The sequence below is a fragment of the Carettochelys insculpta genome, chromosome 3 (assembly GCF_033958435.1).
Source record: "Carettochelys insculpta isolate YL-2023 chromosome 3, ASM3395843v1, whole genome shotgun sequence".
Lineage (NCBI taxonomy): Eukaryota > Metazoa > Chordata > Testudines > Carettochelyidae > Carettochelys > Carettochelys insculpta.
In genome coordinates this window covers 42048203-42066029 of record NC_134139.1, presented here as the reverse complement: position 1 = coordinate 42066029, position 17827 = coordinate 42048203, and the positions used below count along the sequence as shown (strand labels likewise).

Below are 17827 nucleotides of genomic sequence, written 5' to 3'. Positions count from 1 at the left end.
TCTGTGAAGATGGTCAGAAAAATTGATCTAGGATATGCTGATTCCAGCTACGTAACTTTCATAGCTGAAATCGTGTATCTTAGGTTGACTTTTTGGCCTAGTGTAGACCTAGCCACACATATACACTCTACCGCTAGTCTTTTGATACAGCGTCTGTTGATTTTGATCAGAGCTTCTGTATAAAAACCGACGGCTGGATATGACCATAAATTATGAAATATGTTAATACATTAACAAGCTTTTTCTTGTTTTCATGGCATTCTGTTTTCCATATTTAAGAAAAGAAATATGAACATGTGTATGAGCTTGTCCTTAGAAATCTGACTCCCGTTAAAACTAACCCAGAGACAAACCTTCACCAAAAAAAATCCACACTTTCTGTCATCTGACACACCTTGTTTATCCTGAAACAAGTGATAGCTGCTCAAACAGTTCCTCTGGAATTATCAATAACTTTAGTCAGAGACTTCTCTGCTTTTCCACTTTAAATTAAAAAGTTGGCTAAACTCTTCAATAAATAGGAAAAAGAACTTTCTGTGTGAAATACATTCTGTTTAGCTCAGTTATTTATGTATTCTTATTACAAGGAAATATTTATACAGTCTCTCACCTAGTACATGTTTGTGTGAAACCTCGACACAGAGCCATTTGTTTATTCATCCTACCAAGAAAATAGGCCAAATTCTGATTTTTGTTCAACTAGGTTTTTTTTTAACTTGGTAGGCAATGGAAATGCTCTAGATTTACATGTGTAAAATAGATCCAAATTTGATCCAATAATCTGTAAGTGTCTTGCTCCCTATAAGAACTCTGAGCTGAATTGCGCCTGTTAAAACTGCCATTTTGAAAAAGAGAAATAGAATTGTGCCCCTATCTGTATTTTTCCATTTCACTTTATTCTTAAATGTTTGAATCTTTTTTTAAGATGCTAGCCATATATAAACAGGGAAATGATGTTTCAATTGATATAGTAGCCTGAAATACTTTTTGTTCAGAACTTTTTCCTTTTAACATCCTTTGCTTTTTTAAAAATGATTTGTTACACTTCCAACATCACAGCTACTGAACATGAGCATATACTAGTTGCACAGTAGTAAATTGAGAGTAAATCCACCGTCATATAAATGGAGTTATCCCAGATTTATAGTGTAAATATAATCAAAATCTTGCCCGAGGAAGTTGTGTTTTTTTCTCCGGTGCCCCAAATTCTTCTCTCATTTACACCAGCATAATTCTAGAATAACTTCAGTGACCTCAGCAATGGTCCCCTAGATTTACACATCTGTAACTGAAAGAAGCATTTTGCTGGTTAGGGAACATATTACAGTACACAAAACATAGTAGTTACACATCACTAATTACAAAATGAAGGTCACATTCATATATGCAAAACAAGAAACTATAGTTAGAATTCACAAACAGCATCATCAGACATAGTCATTGACACTATACAAATCGGAGTGTTCCTTTCCTTAAACAAGGCATAAGGCTGATTGTTAATACTGGGGGGTGTGACTCCATCCCTCAGATCCAAACAATTCAAAATGTGCTTGATGTCTAAATTTCTCAGATCCCCTCGTTTAAATTGCCTTCACCAACATAGCATCTGGGCACCTCGCAAATGTTAAAGAATTTATCCCCAGTAATACCACTGTGTGGTAGAGAGGTACTATTATTTTCACATTACAGTCAGGCAACCCAGGCGCAGTGAGATTAGGGATCAGCTCCTGCCCTGCAACTCCTGCTCCCAGAGTGGCAAAAAGGGGCTCTGAAAGCCCTGGTTGGAGCTGAAGAATAATTCCTCTGTGCAGACACTGTGGAAAATAGCTTTAATGGCTGCTTTTTGAGAACTCTCTCACAAGCCACATGGAAGGGGCTATGCTGGGGTGCGGATGGAGATAGGGTTTCAATATGAAACATCAGTGAATCCAGGCAGCATTGCAACCAATAGGGCAACCCATGGAGGCTTCAATAGCATAGACAGTCACAAGGGCTGTTGAAGCAGTGCCAGGGTCTTTCCCAGCTCACTCAAACAGTCCAGATCAGCAGCCTGTAAAGGTGACTTAAACCTACCTTTATCCCACTGGGCTGTGGGTCCCACTAATTTCAATGGGGTCAGGATTTCAGGCTGGTCATTTTGCCCAAGCTCACATAGGAAGTCTGTGACACAGCTGGGAATTGAACTCTGGTCTTCTGAGACCATGTTTAGTTTCCTACCCCTGCTCCCCACTTCCTCTGCACATACACATTTGGAATTCTTCTAATTCTGCATCTGGATCAGAATTTTATAGGTTCAGTTTAACTTTTTGTTTTATTGGTGATGGGGCCGTCCCTGCCCATTGTTGTGCCTTATGTAGCCTGAGCACCTGCACCACCCCACGAAGGTGGCAGCACTGCAGGTGCAGGCAGTGTGGGGACAGGCCCCAGCTGCTAGAACCGTGGAGGGCAGAAGGAGGGTAGAGAAGCTTACCTGAAGCTGGGAGAAACAGACCAGAGGCACAGCCAGTGAGAGCGACCCTTTCCCCTTCCACTGGGGAAACAGCTAGTAACAGTCGTCCCAACTCCAGCACTTTAGGGCCTAGTACAGCCCAGGGGACTAACAGAGGATGACACTGACAGCAGGGATTATGTCTGCCCCTGCACTTACTGTCAGCAGTGGGAAATGGAGAAACCAGGCTCCAGCCCCTCTGCTTCCTTGGGTCTCAGCCATGGGGCTAGGGGGGAAGGCATAGAACTGTCCCTGCACTCGCTGGTGGTAAAAAGAAAAGAGAGAGCTGGGGAAACAGACCAGGCTGGGGGCAGGTTGCTCCACTTCCCACTGGCACCATCAGTAAGGGCAGGTGCAGGCCCAGTCCCTGCTGCCTGGCTGCCTGATAGTCCCCTGGGGCTTGTTTCTTCTGAGAGGGGATTTGAGAGGGGTGGAAGGGGTGACATAGGGGGGCAGAGCTGGAGCAGGAAGAAGCAGGATGGTCCAGGCCTCGCAGAGCTCTGCTTGGAGCAGCCCACAGGGAAGGATGGAGGCAGGGGATAGGGTGGACACCTGAGCCCCATATATAACATGCAGCTGCATGGGGCACCAAGAAATGTGGGGAATACTGGCAGGAGTGGCCCTGTTCTGAGCCATGTATTAAATAAACCAAATGAAAGCACGTTCCTGTCAATCCTCTTAAAACACACCCAGGAATGACAGCTGCGAGTACGCATAGAAGGAAAGCAGAGGAATTTTGCTAAAACAACTAATTTTCTTTAGATAAACTCTCTTTCTACTGGCATGCACGGGCACATAGGTTGAAGAAGAACATTTTGCTGATTTCAGAACAGTAGGTTTACGGTACGTTAACTCTCCCATGGAGAAGGGACAAAGCACACCTCCTTGGCAATCTATGACTTAGTGTAAAAGGTGGGAACTGGCAATGACTGTAAAAACAGCTTCTCTCAACTCCTGTGTCCAGTCCCCGCTCTCTTCTGCTGCAAAACTGACAATACAAGTGACACAGAAAAGGGTCTTTTGATTCCATTACGCTGTACACTTGACATATCATCAAACTCTTGGGCCAGGACTAAATGAAAAAAAAAAAATCACTAAATGCCATGACTGTCTTCTGAACAAGCAAGAACAGCAATGGATCCATTATACCTCCTGGACATTACATCTTCGCAACAGCGGCCATCTTACATGGACTGAGTATAAAACAAGAGGCTTCTAGTTACATTTGTTTTTCTGTCAGATATTGTGGGAAAAATAAAAAGAGATTTCAGTATCTGAGTTCAGAGAAAAGCACATGAAGATGTAAATGCCCACAACATTTGTCATCCATTATATGTGTTGGTCACTATACTTGGTGTCTCCCTCTCTTCCATGGCATGAGAGGCCATTAGTGCCATCATTATTGCAAGTTGTGGAGACTCATGCTTGTACCTGTGGAGGGCTCTTAAGTCTGTAAAAATGTCGGCCATCCCACAAAACACTTCCCTGACCAAATGGAAACGTGTGCTTGCGAACTCTACAGAAGAAGGCCGTTATTAATTTCTCAGGACTCAGAGAACAATAAACACAGTGAAAGGGCTTGTTCCAGCCAGTGCAGTCAAGACTCAGGGGCAAGTTAATAAAACCTCATTGCCAATCACATCAAAGGCTGCTGATAATTCTAACAAAATTAGTAAGGACATCTCACCAATGGTTACCACTAGAAAGAGACCATCAATGAAAGCAAGTAAGACTTTTTTCCTATACCAAACTCCTTTGCAAAACATCAGACTGGAAGGTAACAAAGACACCTGGGAAATCAAAATGCAACCTGAGCAGCTCCTACACAACCTGCTCAATATACTTGGCCCTGTATGATGTTAAAGGATAATAGTTTAACATAAACATGGAGGTTTGCAAATATTCCCAACAACAAAAGGCAGTGGGGAGAAAAATGCAAGCCCATTGGCTTACCCCTGAAGACGCTGAAGGAGTCTCTGCTTAGCTTTGTGGAGCAGGCACCACATTTTGTGTACGTGTGAACAGTGTCTAATACAATAGGACACAGGTCCTGGCTGAGGCCTCTTGACACTACTACTGCAATTGAAATAATAGCAATTAACAACAGACCTATGGAGTGCTCCCATGAGAAACAGTACAATGTTAAGAATAGTATCAGGAGCTTACTGGATAAAGGGATTTCTGTGAACTGGTCAAGGTTGGTATAGCTAGACAAGCAGCCACATATTTGGATGCTTATCTGAAACAAACCAGAACTACAGTCCATTGGAGTCATTCATCACTAATTTTCACCTCACAACCTGATGGGTTATTCATATACAGCACACATACAGAAACAGCACTACATATTTTATCTAGGTAAATATTTCATCACAAAAGGCATTCCTACCTGGCATGTCCATATCGACGTGATGAGGAACCCATCATCTCTAAAGACATTGAAGATTTCAATGATCCCTCGGGAATAACCAAACACTGAGACACTAGCATCTGATACAGCCAGATTAAATGTAAGGTAATCTGTTGGCTGCAGAATAGCTCTCTGTTTATAGAGTACAAAAATCACAATGCTGTTTCCAAACCACGACATCCATCCTGAAAAGTAAACGAAATTCCATGAAAATCGAATTAAAAACAAACAAGAACAAAAGACAGTGTGATATGTAAATAGTTGATGCCCAAACACTCAGGGACAGTACAATGGCCATGTGATTTCATTAAAGACAAATAAATCCAAACACATTTTTTACTCCAATGCATTGTATACTAGATCTCCTTCAGTAAGCAAGTACATTTCACTTGTTAATGTCCTTCTGAATAACACTGATAATAACACTGAATAGCAACAGGGCACTTGTCCACTGATGAGATACCATAAAGAAAAATTAAGTTTTTAAACAGATGGGATTCATGAAGCATTCCCAGCACAGAAATGAGAACCTCTCTGGAAAAACCGACAGCTGTAGAAGCTTACTATATGTACCTGCTAATATCTAGTGAAATGATCATGCACAGCTTTGCCAGTCTGTTCTAGAGCAGCACAGCCCTTTTCAGCTGGCAAGATGCAATTACGTCTCATGAAAAATTCTGTGATCTCCTTGTGACGAAGAATACTGATGGGAATACAGTTGAGAGATGCACACTTGAATCTATTTGAAGATAATATTCTTCGGGCCTAGCACCCTTTTACCTACAAATGAATGAATAAACCCCCAGAAACTGGAAAGTCCGATTTCTATTTAGGTAGAATTATATAGCCCTTTTGATATTGGAGGTATAGCAATGTCTAGCAGCCCACAGTCTTGTTGGAAGAGAAGAGCATAAGGAAGAGAATTATGAATCTGGTGAAAATCATTTGGGAACTTGTCTACCATAATTTTAAAGGTATGTAGGCATTTCTCCACTCAGTGCAGCAAGTCCTACATTCCAGATTTTTTAGGATATTTTGGTGCTCATCTTTAAAAACCTCACCTAATTGACTTAGATGGCTAAGTATCAGAGAGGTAGCCTAGTTAGTCTGTACCTTCAAAAACAACAAAAAGTCCTGTGGCACCTTATAGACTAACACAAAAGCTTATGCTTCAAACTATCTGTTAGTCTATAAGGTGACACAGGACTTGTAAGATGGCTAAAACTCATTTTCATGCAGGGAAACATAGGAGCCTATGTCCATTAACTTTCATTAAGATTTGGGCTCCTAACTGCCAATATATTTTTGCAAATGGAACTTAACCACCTGTAGACTTGTCTACATGGGGACATGGAAAAAAATTAATTCTGATTAATAGTGTGAATTTGCAGTTAATTAAACCACATTGAATCCTTGTGTGAATGGTGTTAATCAGAATTCTATGGGCCTTAATTTGCTTTAGTTTTATTCACTTTATAAGTGAATTAAACTTTACTTTGGAAGTGAATTAAACTAAACCAAATTAAGGCCACTTTAATTCAGAATGAAGATGTTCAGATAGAAGTTTAATGTGGTTTAACTAATCCACTTCAGAGGCACACTTTTAGTTAATTTAGTTCACTTTCCTCTATGGTCCCATGCAGATAAGCCCTAAATCACTTGGGCCCAGATCCTCAAATGTACTTGGGCATTTGGACATGGGTTCAATGGGAGCAAGGTGCCCAAATACCTCAGAGCATTTGGGCCTTAGACTTTGCAACACTGAGGAGTGCAGTGGTTTTAAAAATCTGGGCCAAAGGGCTTGATGAAAAAAATCTACAGGAAGTCGCAGGAGTCTTTCCATCAATTTCAGTAAGCATGGATCAGGCTCAAAGCACACGGGCACAAGTTTCATGGAACATTGACCTTATGGTAACTTAAAAATAGGTCCTGTAATGCAAAGGCTGCCATCTCAGAAACATGAGCAGCACACACACACTTCCTGTTTAAAACGGAGCCTCCTTCAAGAGTGATAAACTTTTGAGAAACTGCTGACAAAGGCTCCAAAAGAGGATTCATCACAGCCAGCAACACTGGACTCAATCTGCAGATGGGAACCATCTGCGTATTACGAGGCTTAATGCTAAATGGAGCTCTGAAGAAAATTTTGGGCAGAAGGTGCTGTAGAATATCCCCAACTAGTCTCAGTAATCACCTTCCTGACCCCAAAAGTAGGGAATCAATACATTAAGGGCATGAGGAAACAGACTATCTTCCTAAAGGCTTGTAGAAAGCTGTCTAGCTCTGCAGTGTTAATTATGAAATCTCACTAATGGCATGAGCATTTATAGTCAGGAAAGTTAATTTTTAAGTACTCATGAGGCAAAAAAGATTTCCCATTCCAGTACTTTGATCTAATAGCTAATGAATGGAGTGGAACAAAATGCAAATGAGCTTGGGCTATCAACACATAAAGGCAAAAATTACCAAGTATCTTCTACAACAGCACAGAATTCACCAGAACACTGGGCAGCTGAAGACTAGAGTTAAATCAGTGAAATTACATTGGACATACAGAACTTTAATAGGATAAAAATTGGTTCTTGATTTGTAATGAAATACTTCACTATACATAAAAATTCCTAGGGAATGTTTAAATATTGCCAAACAGAGGTACATAAATCCTATGGTTCATAAAGTCTAAAAGCCTATACTTAAAGGCTACCAAAGCACTGCAGAGGAGGGGCGAGTTTCCCTTAAAATCTATGAATATGTAAATTTTATTTGCACACGGTGCATTGGTTGGGAATATACAGAACTAAAGCTGTGGCACAGAGAATGAGGAGACTTTTCAGTTAAATGAGACAGAAAAGATGGGAGAACACAGATCTTTCTCAGATGTGAAATTATTGAGCAAACTTAAACCTCAAGCATGATAGTGCATCTGGCTGTAATGTGGGTGTGTTATAATAAATGCAGACACTTCTTGGTGAGTGAACTTACAGAACAACTTTGTGTATGGCAAAGCCACAGGTGGAGGGAGTTGATTTTATAGAAGCAAGCAGACAAGCTCTCTGTGCTGTGTCCAGCACCTGAGGTGTCTGAAGTGGCTTTCAATTTGAATGTGTTAATGTGCTGAACATCAAACCCAAGGGAAGTTATTCTAATTACATCAAATTCTATTGGAAGATGTGGAAAACTCATAAAAACACTCCAGAAACAAGCACCATCTGGTATTTTTTCTTATAACAGGAAAGAATTCCTGCTATAAAAGGTCTTCTAAAATTTTATACATTACCAGGCCACTGAGCATGCAACACCTTTTTTTAAAGTCACAGACTAAAATGACACCTAAATCAATACACACAGTTTAATTTACAAAACAATTTAGAAGAAGAAACAATAAAGGACAAAATGCAAAGTAGAGAAAAAGAAGAACAATGGCTCCACCTTCAGGGACATTATGAGATATTCCTCCCAGCTGTTTTGCAGATGGCACATGAATCAGGATAGATCACATTTTGAAGAGAGAGCCTGAAAAGAAGCATATCTGCTCCATGGACTGCTACGAGGTACTTGTATTCCTGAGTGGTGCATCATTTAAAAAGTGGATACAGGAGAATCAGCTAATACAACTTATTTCAAAAGCTGGGTCTACATGTGCCCCCTCCTTTTGGAGGGGGCATGTTAATGAGGCAGTTCAGAAGATGCTAATGAGTCACTGACATAAATATGCAGCACCTCATTAGCAAAATGGTGGCCATGCACAATTCGAATGTGTCACTTTCAGAATGCATGTTGTCTGTGTAGACAGGGCCTTTCAAAAGGACCCCCCCCCCCAAATTTCGAAAGCCCCTTCTTCCTATTTGGTTTTACAAAGACGCTCTCGAAGTCAGGAGGATTCTTTCGAAAGGCCCTGTCAACACAGGTGGCATGAGTTTCGAAAGTGGCACTTTTGAATAGTGCATGGTTGCCATTATGCTAATGAGGTGCTGCATATTTATGTCAACAACTCATTAGCATCTTCTGAACTGCTTCATTAACAGGAGTGGGCACATGTAAACCCAACTAAATGACTTTAACAAAGTACTTTAAACACATAACAAAACAAAACAAAAACCAACAAAAACAAAAACACAGAGCTGTCCTGGAGTGAGGGGCAAAGTTTTGCAATAGATCAGAAACTGACTGAGAGCAAGAAAATAAAGAGGAATGTGCTAGTAATTAATATGAACCAGAAGTTGGGAATTACAGAAATTGACAAGGGAAACAAAGAGAAATAAGAAGAAATCTATGGCCAGTATCTCAGGAGGGTGTAAACAAAAGCTAATAATGTTAAAAAAATTTAAATCAGCAGGTTAAGATAACTTGCATCCAAGAGTTTAAAAGAGCTGGCTGAGGGGCTGATTGGAGGATTAGGGAAATTCCTGAAGACTAGAAGAAAGCTAATATTTCTGTTTTTTAAAAGAGTAAATATGAGCACTCAGAAATTATAGGCCTGTCAACCTGACATTGAGCCTAGGGAAGATAATGAAGCAGCTGATATGGGACTTGATTAATAAAGAGTCAAAAGAAGGTTATGTAATTTATGCAAATCAACATGGCCTTATGGAAACAGATCTTGTCAAACTACCTTGATACCCTTTTTTGATGCGATCACAAGTACGATTGATAAAGGTACTGTTGATGTAATAGACTCATATAAATACTTTGACTTGGTACCATATAATATTTTAATTTAAAAACTAGAACAAAATTAAGAAAGCACATATTACATGGATTCAAAACTAGCTAACAGATAGGTCTCAAAATGTAATTGTAAACAGTGAATTATCTTTGAGCAGGTGTTTTTCCAGCGGGTTTCCATAGGACTCAGTTTATCAATGATCTAGAGGAAGATATAAAATCATCACTGATAAAGTTTTCAAATGACAGCAAATTGGAGAACTGGTAAATAATAATAAAGAGGACAGATCACTGATGAAGAGTGCTTTGAATTTCTTGGAAAACTAGGCACAAGCAAACAAAGTTATGTTTTAATACAGCTAAATGTAAACCGAGGAGCAATGTAAGCCATAGATACAGGATTGGGGGGGGTCTGTATCCTGGGAAGCAGGAATTCTAAAAGAGATTGCTTTCCAGAAGCTAGGAATGAGTGGCAGGGAATGGCTCACTTGATGGTTACCTGTTCTGTTTATTCCCTCTGATAGATCTGGCATTTGCCTCTGTCTGTAGACAGGAAACTAGGCTAGATGGACCATTGAGCTGACCAGTATGGCTGTTACAGTCTTATTTGGGGATGTGATGGATAATCAGCTGACCATGAGCATCAGTGTGATACTGTGGGTCCTGGGCTGCACAAACAGGGATCTTAATAGGAGTAGAGGTTATTTTACCTCTATCTTTGGCACTGGTGTAACTACTGCTGGAATACAATGTCCATTTCTGTTGCCTGCAATTTAAGAAGGATGTTGATAAATAGGAGAGAGTTCAGAGAAGAGCCATGAGAATGATTAAAAAATTAGAAAACAGTTACAGTGATAGAATCAAAGAGTTCAATCTATTTGGCGAAAGAAAGAGAAGTCTAAGGGGTAACTTGATCACCTTCTGTAAGTGTCTGCATGGGGAACAAATATTTAATAATAGGCTGTATCATCAAGCAGCAAATAATATAATACGGTCCAATGGCTGGGAGCTGAAGCTAGACAAATTCAGATTGGAAATAAGGAGTAAATCTTCAACAATGAATGTAATTAATCATTGGGATAATTTACCAGGGATCCTGGTGGATTCTTCCTCACTGACAATTTTAAAACTGAGATTGGATGTGTTAGTGGCATACTTTAGGAATTATTCTGGGGAAGTTCTGTGGCCTGTACTACACAAGACATCACAATGGTCTCCTCTGGCCTTGGAATCAATAAATCTTCAAAAAGGCCCACATCTTACAACAGCCTAGATCAACATGGAACCATTTTAAAAATAATTTACTTTGCTGCCTCTATGTGACACACAATGATCTCTCAGAAGTTGCTCAGAACTTGATGTCAGTGTTATTCTGGCAATGGCCATCTGCTCTGAGAATGTCATGTTTCTCTTATCTTTCATTGACTCTCAATCTTCTGCAGAAGAGGTTTGTTGGTGTTCATATGGAAATAAACCAGAACATTATGTCACATTTGTCATGGATTGCTCATTAATACACAAGCTGTTTAATAAAACAAAACAAATAAATAACATCTTAAAAACAACAACACCAGACCATCCTCAACTTCTTTATTCCGGACTGAACAAACTTGGAAAGGAAGCTGGGACTGATGGCCTTTTTTAAGGGGAAAAAAATCCATGAAATTGTATTTGTAAATACAAAAGAGAACACTGTAAATCTCTGAAAGACGTTAACAAGCCAAAAACCTATTCATGCTTCTTATATTGCAAGCTCTTGTGAGCAAATTTCACGCTTGGCTATCATATCTTCAGTGGTAGTTTTCCTGCCTGGCCAGAGCAGACCCCTTCCTGCTCTGTCCTTAGACTTATTGGCCCCCAGTTAGTTACTAATGCAGCCCTCTCATTTGTGACATCTGTGAAGAAGTAGGTTTAGAACTTTGAAAATGGAATCCACCAATGTGACACTGAAAACACATACAGCTCAACTGGAACTGGTTGGGAGAAGACAGTAAAAGTGAAGTAGATCAGTGGGCAAAAAATGACCTGCTTGGGGCAGAAATTGGATTGGGTAGCTAAATTTAGACAGACCATGAATTAAAGCAATCATTTGATGCACTAGGATAATTGGATACTAAATATGTCTTTTTGTTGATGGTGAGAAAGAGGTATAACTGTAGGCTACAGGGAGAGCTACTCTGAAATTCTGCTAAAGTAGATGACAGCGTTATACAATGAGAGACTTCATGAATTCTCGGAATTGGAACAGGACAAAGAAAATTTACTCGCGGTAGTTCTGATTATGCTACATGCATAAGAATGCCATGAAATGATGCTATGCTTCTACTGAAGTGTAATTCACTGTGCTTGTGCCTTTTTAAACAGGACCAAATCCAGTGCTTTTTTTGTGCCCGTACTGAGTACCAGCGCTTCAGCAGCCCCAACCGCGAGATTGACTGGAGAGGGAGGCTCCTCTTTATTTTTTTTAACCAAAATGAAAAAAAAAAAGCACTGACCAAACCAAGGTAAGGTTACAGTGTCTATCTTTTCAACCATAGATTTAAGGGCACTATTTTCGTGTTTGGAAGTAGCTATTTCTAGAGGCCAGTGCACTTTTTTTTTTTTTTTTTTTTTTTTACTAATTATGCTATCCTATTTCTCTCTGCTTGATATTGCTTTTCGTTTGGGTTTTATTGTTGTTGAGGGAGGGGGAAGCTATATGTGGCAGTTTACAAACAAACATCTTGAAAGAGGGTTGCACAAAAAGTAAAATTAAATAACAATCATTTAAAAGCAATTTAGGACAGAAATGACAGTGCTGTTATTAAAAACTGTTCCAGATCTGAAAAGTTCCTAACCTGCTTTTTATACTACACTTCCGTGTTTAACATCAAAGTATTCTGATCTGAAGTTTCAGGAACTGAATTGTTTGTAAGTATTCTCTGGGGTTTGGACTTTTTGTGTAGTTTTTTTTACTTGAATTTGCAAATAGATTCAGAGTACCCAAAGTGCATATTTAAAAAAAACCCAAAAAAAATTCAGCATCTCTAATTGTGATATCAACTGGGAAGTAAGAACGTGTCCTTTGGTACAGTACTTGTAGTGCTGAAGTCCCTCAACTATGTATGTGGTTGAAAAAATAATTTATAACCAAACATAAACTTAATTGAAATAGGTTTAAGAGCATGAAGCACCTTTCTTAGAAGCTGCCAAACTGCAACCACCATCTTTCACAGACACTATATTGGCAGCATGTTCTGGATAAACATCTCTGGGTTCTTGCTAATGCAGATTATTTTTTATGGCTGCCTAGTTTAACTCAAACACCTGGGTATAATACATATATGCTGAATGATCTTGCCTCCAGAGCAAGCTCATCCTCTTGAAAGCCCTTATGAGCAAATTAAGTGATAGTATAAAAAATAGTACCTTCTTATGCCACAGTCTTACTTCCTGGGTATCAGAAGCTATAACTAAAGTAAATACTACTGTTAGCATTGCAGAACAAACTCAATAGCACTATGGGAAAGTGAGATAGATTTTTTTTTCTGGTTGTAAATGATACCATCTGTTGATGATGTTAAGTGCAAATGTGAAATTGTACCCATCAGTTGCCCTTGAGCAACACCTCTAACACACCACGGTGGGGCAAGTTTTACTGGTGATCATACCCTCTCTACAATGATTGTCGTTTGACTTTTAGACCAGAGGTTGCCATAGGACTGGCAGTTATGAAATTTCTTTACTTATAAACATGGGGTTTCTGCAGTGGAGCAAATGAAAGCTAACAAACATGGAACCTTTTGCTGCCATATTTAAAGAATTAGCATAGTAGAACCACACTTTAGAAGTTGTATATGGCAAAAAGCAATGGAGAAACTTGGTTACAAATAGGCTTTAGGCCTTATAGCGAGATGTTAGATGAAGTGTTGATCTGAATCCAAAGCCTGGGAATATTTGTATCTAGACACTTATTGATCCTGTATATATATAGTAGAAGTACAAATGTTTAATTATGCATATGGACATGAAGCTAGCTACAGGCTGAACCGCTCTAATCTGGCACCCTCAGGACCTGATCACTGCCAGACGAGAGAATTTAACAGACAGAGGTCATATTGTCTAGCAGTACTACCAACACTTCCACTGCCTACTGGGCTCTTAATAGACAGTTCTGGGTAAATTAGAGCTAAACAACACAGAACACAGAGAGCCAGGACTGCTGACTAGAAACAAACTTTGTGGGACCATGGGAATCTTGGCCAAACCCATGATGAGTGCTCATCCAGTTAATTAAAATCATGCCAGACTACAGATGTTGTTGGACAAGAGAGTTTCAGATTAGAGAGGTTCAACCTGTAGTAGATTTGGTCAGGAAATATTCTTCCATGGGAATAAAAGGCAGCAGAATATTTTTTTAAAAAAGTGTTATTCAAAATTTACCTTTACACATTTCCAGATTTTGATTGAAAGGACAAAAACTGGAAAAGCAGTCCTCCTTTTTTTGTTTGTTTGTTTTTGTTTTCAGCAATCCTAAAAACAAATGAAATGTTCTGCTTTGGGGATACCTCATCAACATCCACCCCCATGCACCATCCAATAGTCAGAAATTGACATATACCTCAAAAATAGCCATTTTAACAAAAAAAGGTATTTTTCAAAAATATTTTGAATGAAAAATTTAAATTGTCTACTAGCTAATCATTCGGAAAACTTTGACCTAGTCTACAGGATCAGTAGGAACAATGTCCACTTGGTAAATTGCTGGATTTTCTGGAACTAATACGCATCAAAATGTATGTGCTACTGAAGTGAACAGTGAGAGCCTTCAGGTTCACCACGAAATTACAAGGATGAATTTGCTCTGGTATGCCAACCAGCTTTACGCATGCCTAAAGATTTCCTCAAAACAATAAATGTAAAAGAAAGAGAAATTCTTCTTGTATCTTTTTTACTTCTTTAGTGAACTCTGCAGCACTGCAGTGCTGGGGAGGAGTCTGATAGGTACCAACTAATCACCGTATCCCATTCTCAACAGGGCTAATCAGTTAAGACCTGATCTTGGACTGTTGAAATCAACGTGTGGTTTGTCATTGACGTCAACAAGTGCAGGATCAAGCCCTAACAGAACGTGTTCTGGTGTGGTTCATTCAGTAGGTGATTGTGTTGGTGCTGTCCGGGCTGCCACATGCATGCTGTCTCTTGAGCCTGCTGTATGCAGATTTATGCATGTGTGCGCATCGGTCTGGGATAAATCAGAACATCTTTACTTCTTCTCATTCATGTTATTTTTATTCAGTTGCCTAATAAGTGACTGCTATTTTTCCCCAACTTTTTTCTTGACTGTCTTATTCTTTACTCCAACTACCTTATATCTGCTAATTTGTTGGTAAATACATTATTCTTGTATAGATATAAGGAAAGGCCTTCAAGCTTCATCAGGGCTGTGTGGTTTCCTTTACAAGTATCAGGTGGAGGTTTGCAGCAGCTGGGGGCATGGGGTGAGGGGAGAAGTGGGAGAGGGAGCAATACATGATAAGCTTTGGAAAATACAAGTTTATGTAATGTGATTAATTTACAAGGCTGTTTCACAGTGGCTGCATTCCATAACTATTTCTATTTACATTGCTATAGAGTTCTCATTCCGCCCAACGTCTTTTATATGTAGGCTCATTATCATAAATTGATAGAACCAATATAAAGCTAAGAAGTGATTGTGATTCGCTCTCTGGAAAATAGTTATTTCTGATATTTTTAAATCTGAAAATAGAATAATAAAAGGGTATGTAGATTTTCCTTGTCAATTGGTACATTCTTTGAAATTTCAAAGTCTGCCTACAGAACAACAGATACCATAATTCATCATCATCCAGTGCAAGAGTTTGCTGTAAATGACAATACAATACTTAATCAAAATGCCTTAGGAACAGAGTGAGTTAATATGAGATTTCAATCACTTTTAATATGAATTTATAATAATGGCCTTGAAATTGTGAGCGCTAGAAGTAAGTAATAATTTAGTACTTAAAGGAATCTTAAATAGAATCAAATCAAGAAAGTTTCCTTTAAACATATTTAAAATGTATTATATGTCAGAATATTAACATACAAATTTAAAATACATTTGTAGAATTCTATTCAATTTAACTAAATGGATTAGTTTTAGGAGAACATTTTGTCGAACACAAACTGAATACAGATTTCAGTAAGCTGGAAGAAGAAGCACAAAACCCTAAGTGAGACATTGAGAAAACAAGGTAATGTCATATTTTTCTGAGCAAGATATTTTGTTCTCACTCACATCTCAAATTAGCCTTAGTTAAAGGAGTAGCTTGGACTATATCAAATCCTTTTACCCAAAATACAAATGTTTGCATTTAAATTAAAAAACACACTAGCTTTTATCAGGACATAACTTTCTGAAGAAAAAATTGCAATTTATGACAACTTGTTCCTTTGTAGATGACCACCATGGAAATCCCTTTGAAATATAGTCCACATTTTAGATGGAGTTTCATTTCATAAGCCATTCAGAGATACAGTACATACCTAAGGCCAGTAGGTAGAAGCCTATAATAGTCTCCCCTTGTTCTGAGACAGGAGCCTCTTTGTTCAGAAAGGTCATGTTGTTGTTCCTCCACGGTGCCTGGGGAGAAAACTGGAGAGACATTTTCAGGCGATGCCTCTGCCCCAGAATTTGCCCTTTCCCTCCCTCTCCCCCTGCCTAGTCCCAAATGCCCAGTAAAGAAGATGGTCTCTGGCTTTCCTAAACCTCTACTCCTTGCATTCTAGGAAGCTATGCATGGAGACTGAAGCTAAACAGGGAAATCTCAAGAGACAAGAAAGAGCTTTGCAGCCCTCTGCCCTGTTCTTATGTGTTAATCCTATCTATTAATACAGCTCATGAATCTGTGACCAGACCAAGGCAGCAGATTTCCTTATATCCCTGATGCTGCTGAATGCAGAAGTCGTCAGTAACTGGAGAGGGTATATTAGGCAGACCGATGGTCATTTTTTAACACACAATTATATGTTGTATAATAAATTTATATAGATATACAAATCACCCTAATTTCTTTCTCTCTCACATACACACATACATTGTGCAAAACTACCATAACACACCTGCTTTTGACCACACTAAAGACACTACTACTATTGACTTCAAATGAAGTCTCAGCCCCATTCTTTTATGGAGGATAAATGAATTTTATAGATGCATTTTGCCACATTCTGTGAGCTGCCTAGAAGTCCCCTGAAAACTATCGCTGAATAGTACTCGGCTCCACATTTGGTCCATTTGCTCGATTGACCCAAAAACCATCGTTTTCATGTCATGAAACTGTGAGCTAATGCTCTGGAACAAAAGTTTTGATCTGGGCAGATGATTCAGTCGCAAGGTGGATGTGAATGGTGATTTTTGCCTCTCTGAAACAGCTGCTCTACAGTAGTACCTAATGAGCACTGTCATGTGGAGGTGGTTCCATGCCATGTGATGAGGGCCAGGCAGACTCTCCCCAGTGTATCTGTATCCTTCCTAAATGCACTGAATAATTTTCATGTTACTTTTGGTAGATTTCTTGGGGAATACATTAAGCCTAGCACGTAATAACCTAATCCATCATCTTCATTCTCATATAGCAGAGGACACCAGTTTGTTTTGATCCTAATACAACTGTTTGATAGGCGGGGCTCTTGGGGATTAGAAAAAAGCATCAGTTTCACTTTGCTCTGAAGGCCCTGTGAGATAGTGTGGCTCTGATTTTTTTCAGAGTGCTGATGACCTGCAGCTTTTACCAAAACTGGAGGTGCACTGCACTTCAGAAAAAAAATCAGACTTCTCTAACCAGGGCACCACACTTTCTTTTGTTTAGCCTTCACTGGCAATACAGTATTTTAATGATTAATAGCTCTTTTGGGTACTATGACCCAATTATAGGCAGCATTCTGATATCAATTACATTGATGTAATCCTGGATTAACCCCTTTGAACCAATGGAATTACCTGAGATCAGTGCAACGGAGATCAGAATCTGCCCCCACATTTCTTTCTACCCAGTTCCCTGCTATGAAATAACTACTCATAATGCCCACCCCAATGTGAATGATGCTTTATATACAGTAGTGGTGGAAGTTAGGTGCCTAATTACCTCTGTGGATGTCACATTTTTTGTTTCTTTGCATTGGTATAGCAAACCCATGTAGTTGCATCAGTGAACATCCCTAGTGTAGGTGTATTGCACTGGTATAAACTGTAATGTTCACTGGTGCAGTTCATGTTGGTT

At 39.2% G+C, this 17827-nt stretch overlaps 1 protein-coding gene across 1 annotated transcript in view; it reads right to left on the bottom strand.

Annotated features, from left to right (window-relative positions):
• LOC142010250 (visual pigment-like receptor peropsin) overlaps window positions 1-16212 on the bottom strand; it is a 28456-nt gene extending 12244 nt beyond the window's left edge. The window contains exons 1-2 of the mRNA XM_074988542.1: window positions 16092-16212; window positions 4878-5083 (exon numbers count right to left, since the gene is read on the bottom strand). Coding sequence (XP_074844643.1) covers window positions 4878-5083; window positions 16092-16212 — 327 coding nt within the window. The remainder of the gene's footprint in view (window positions 1-4877; window positions 5084-16091) is intronic.
• Window positions 16213-17827: the final 1615 nt, after the last annotated feature.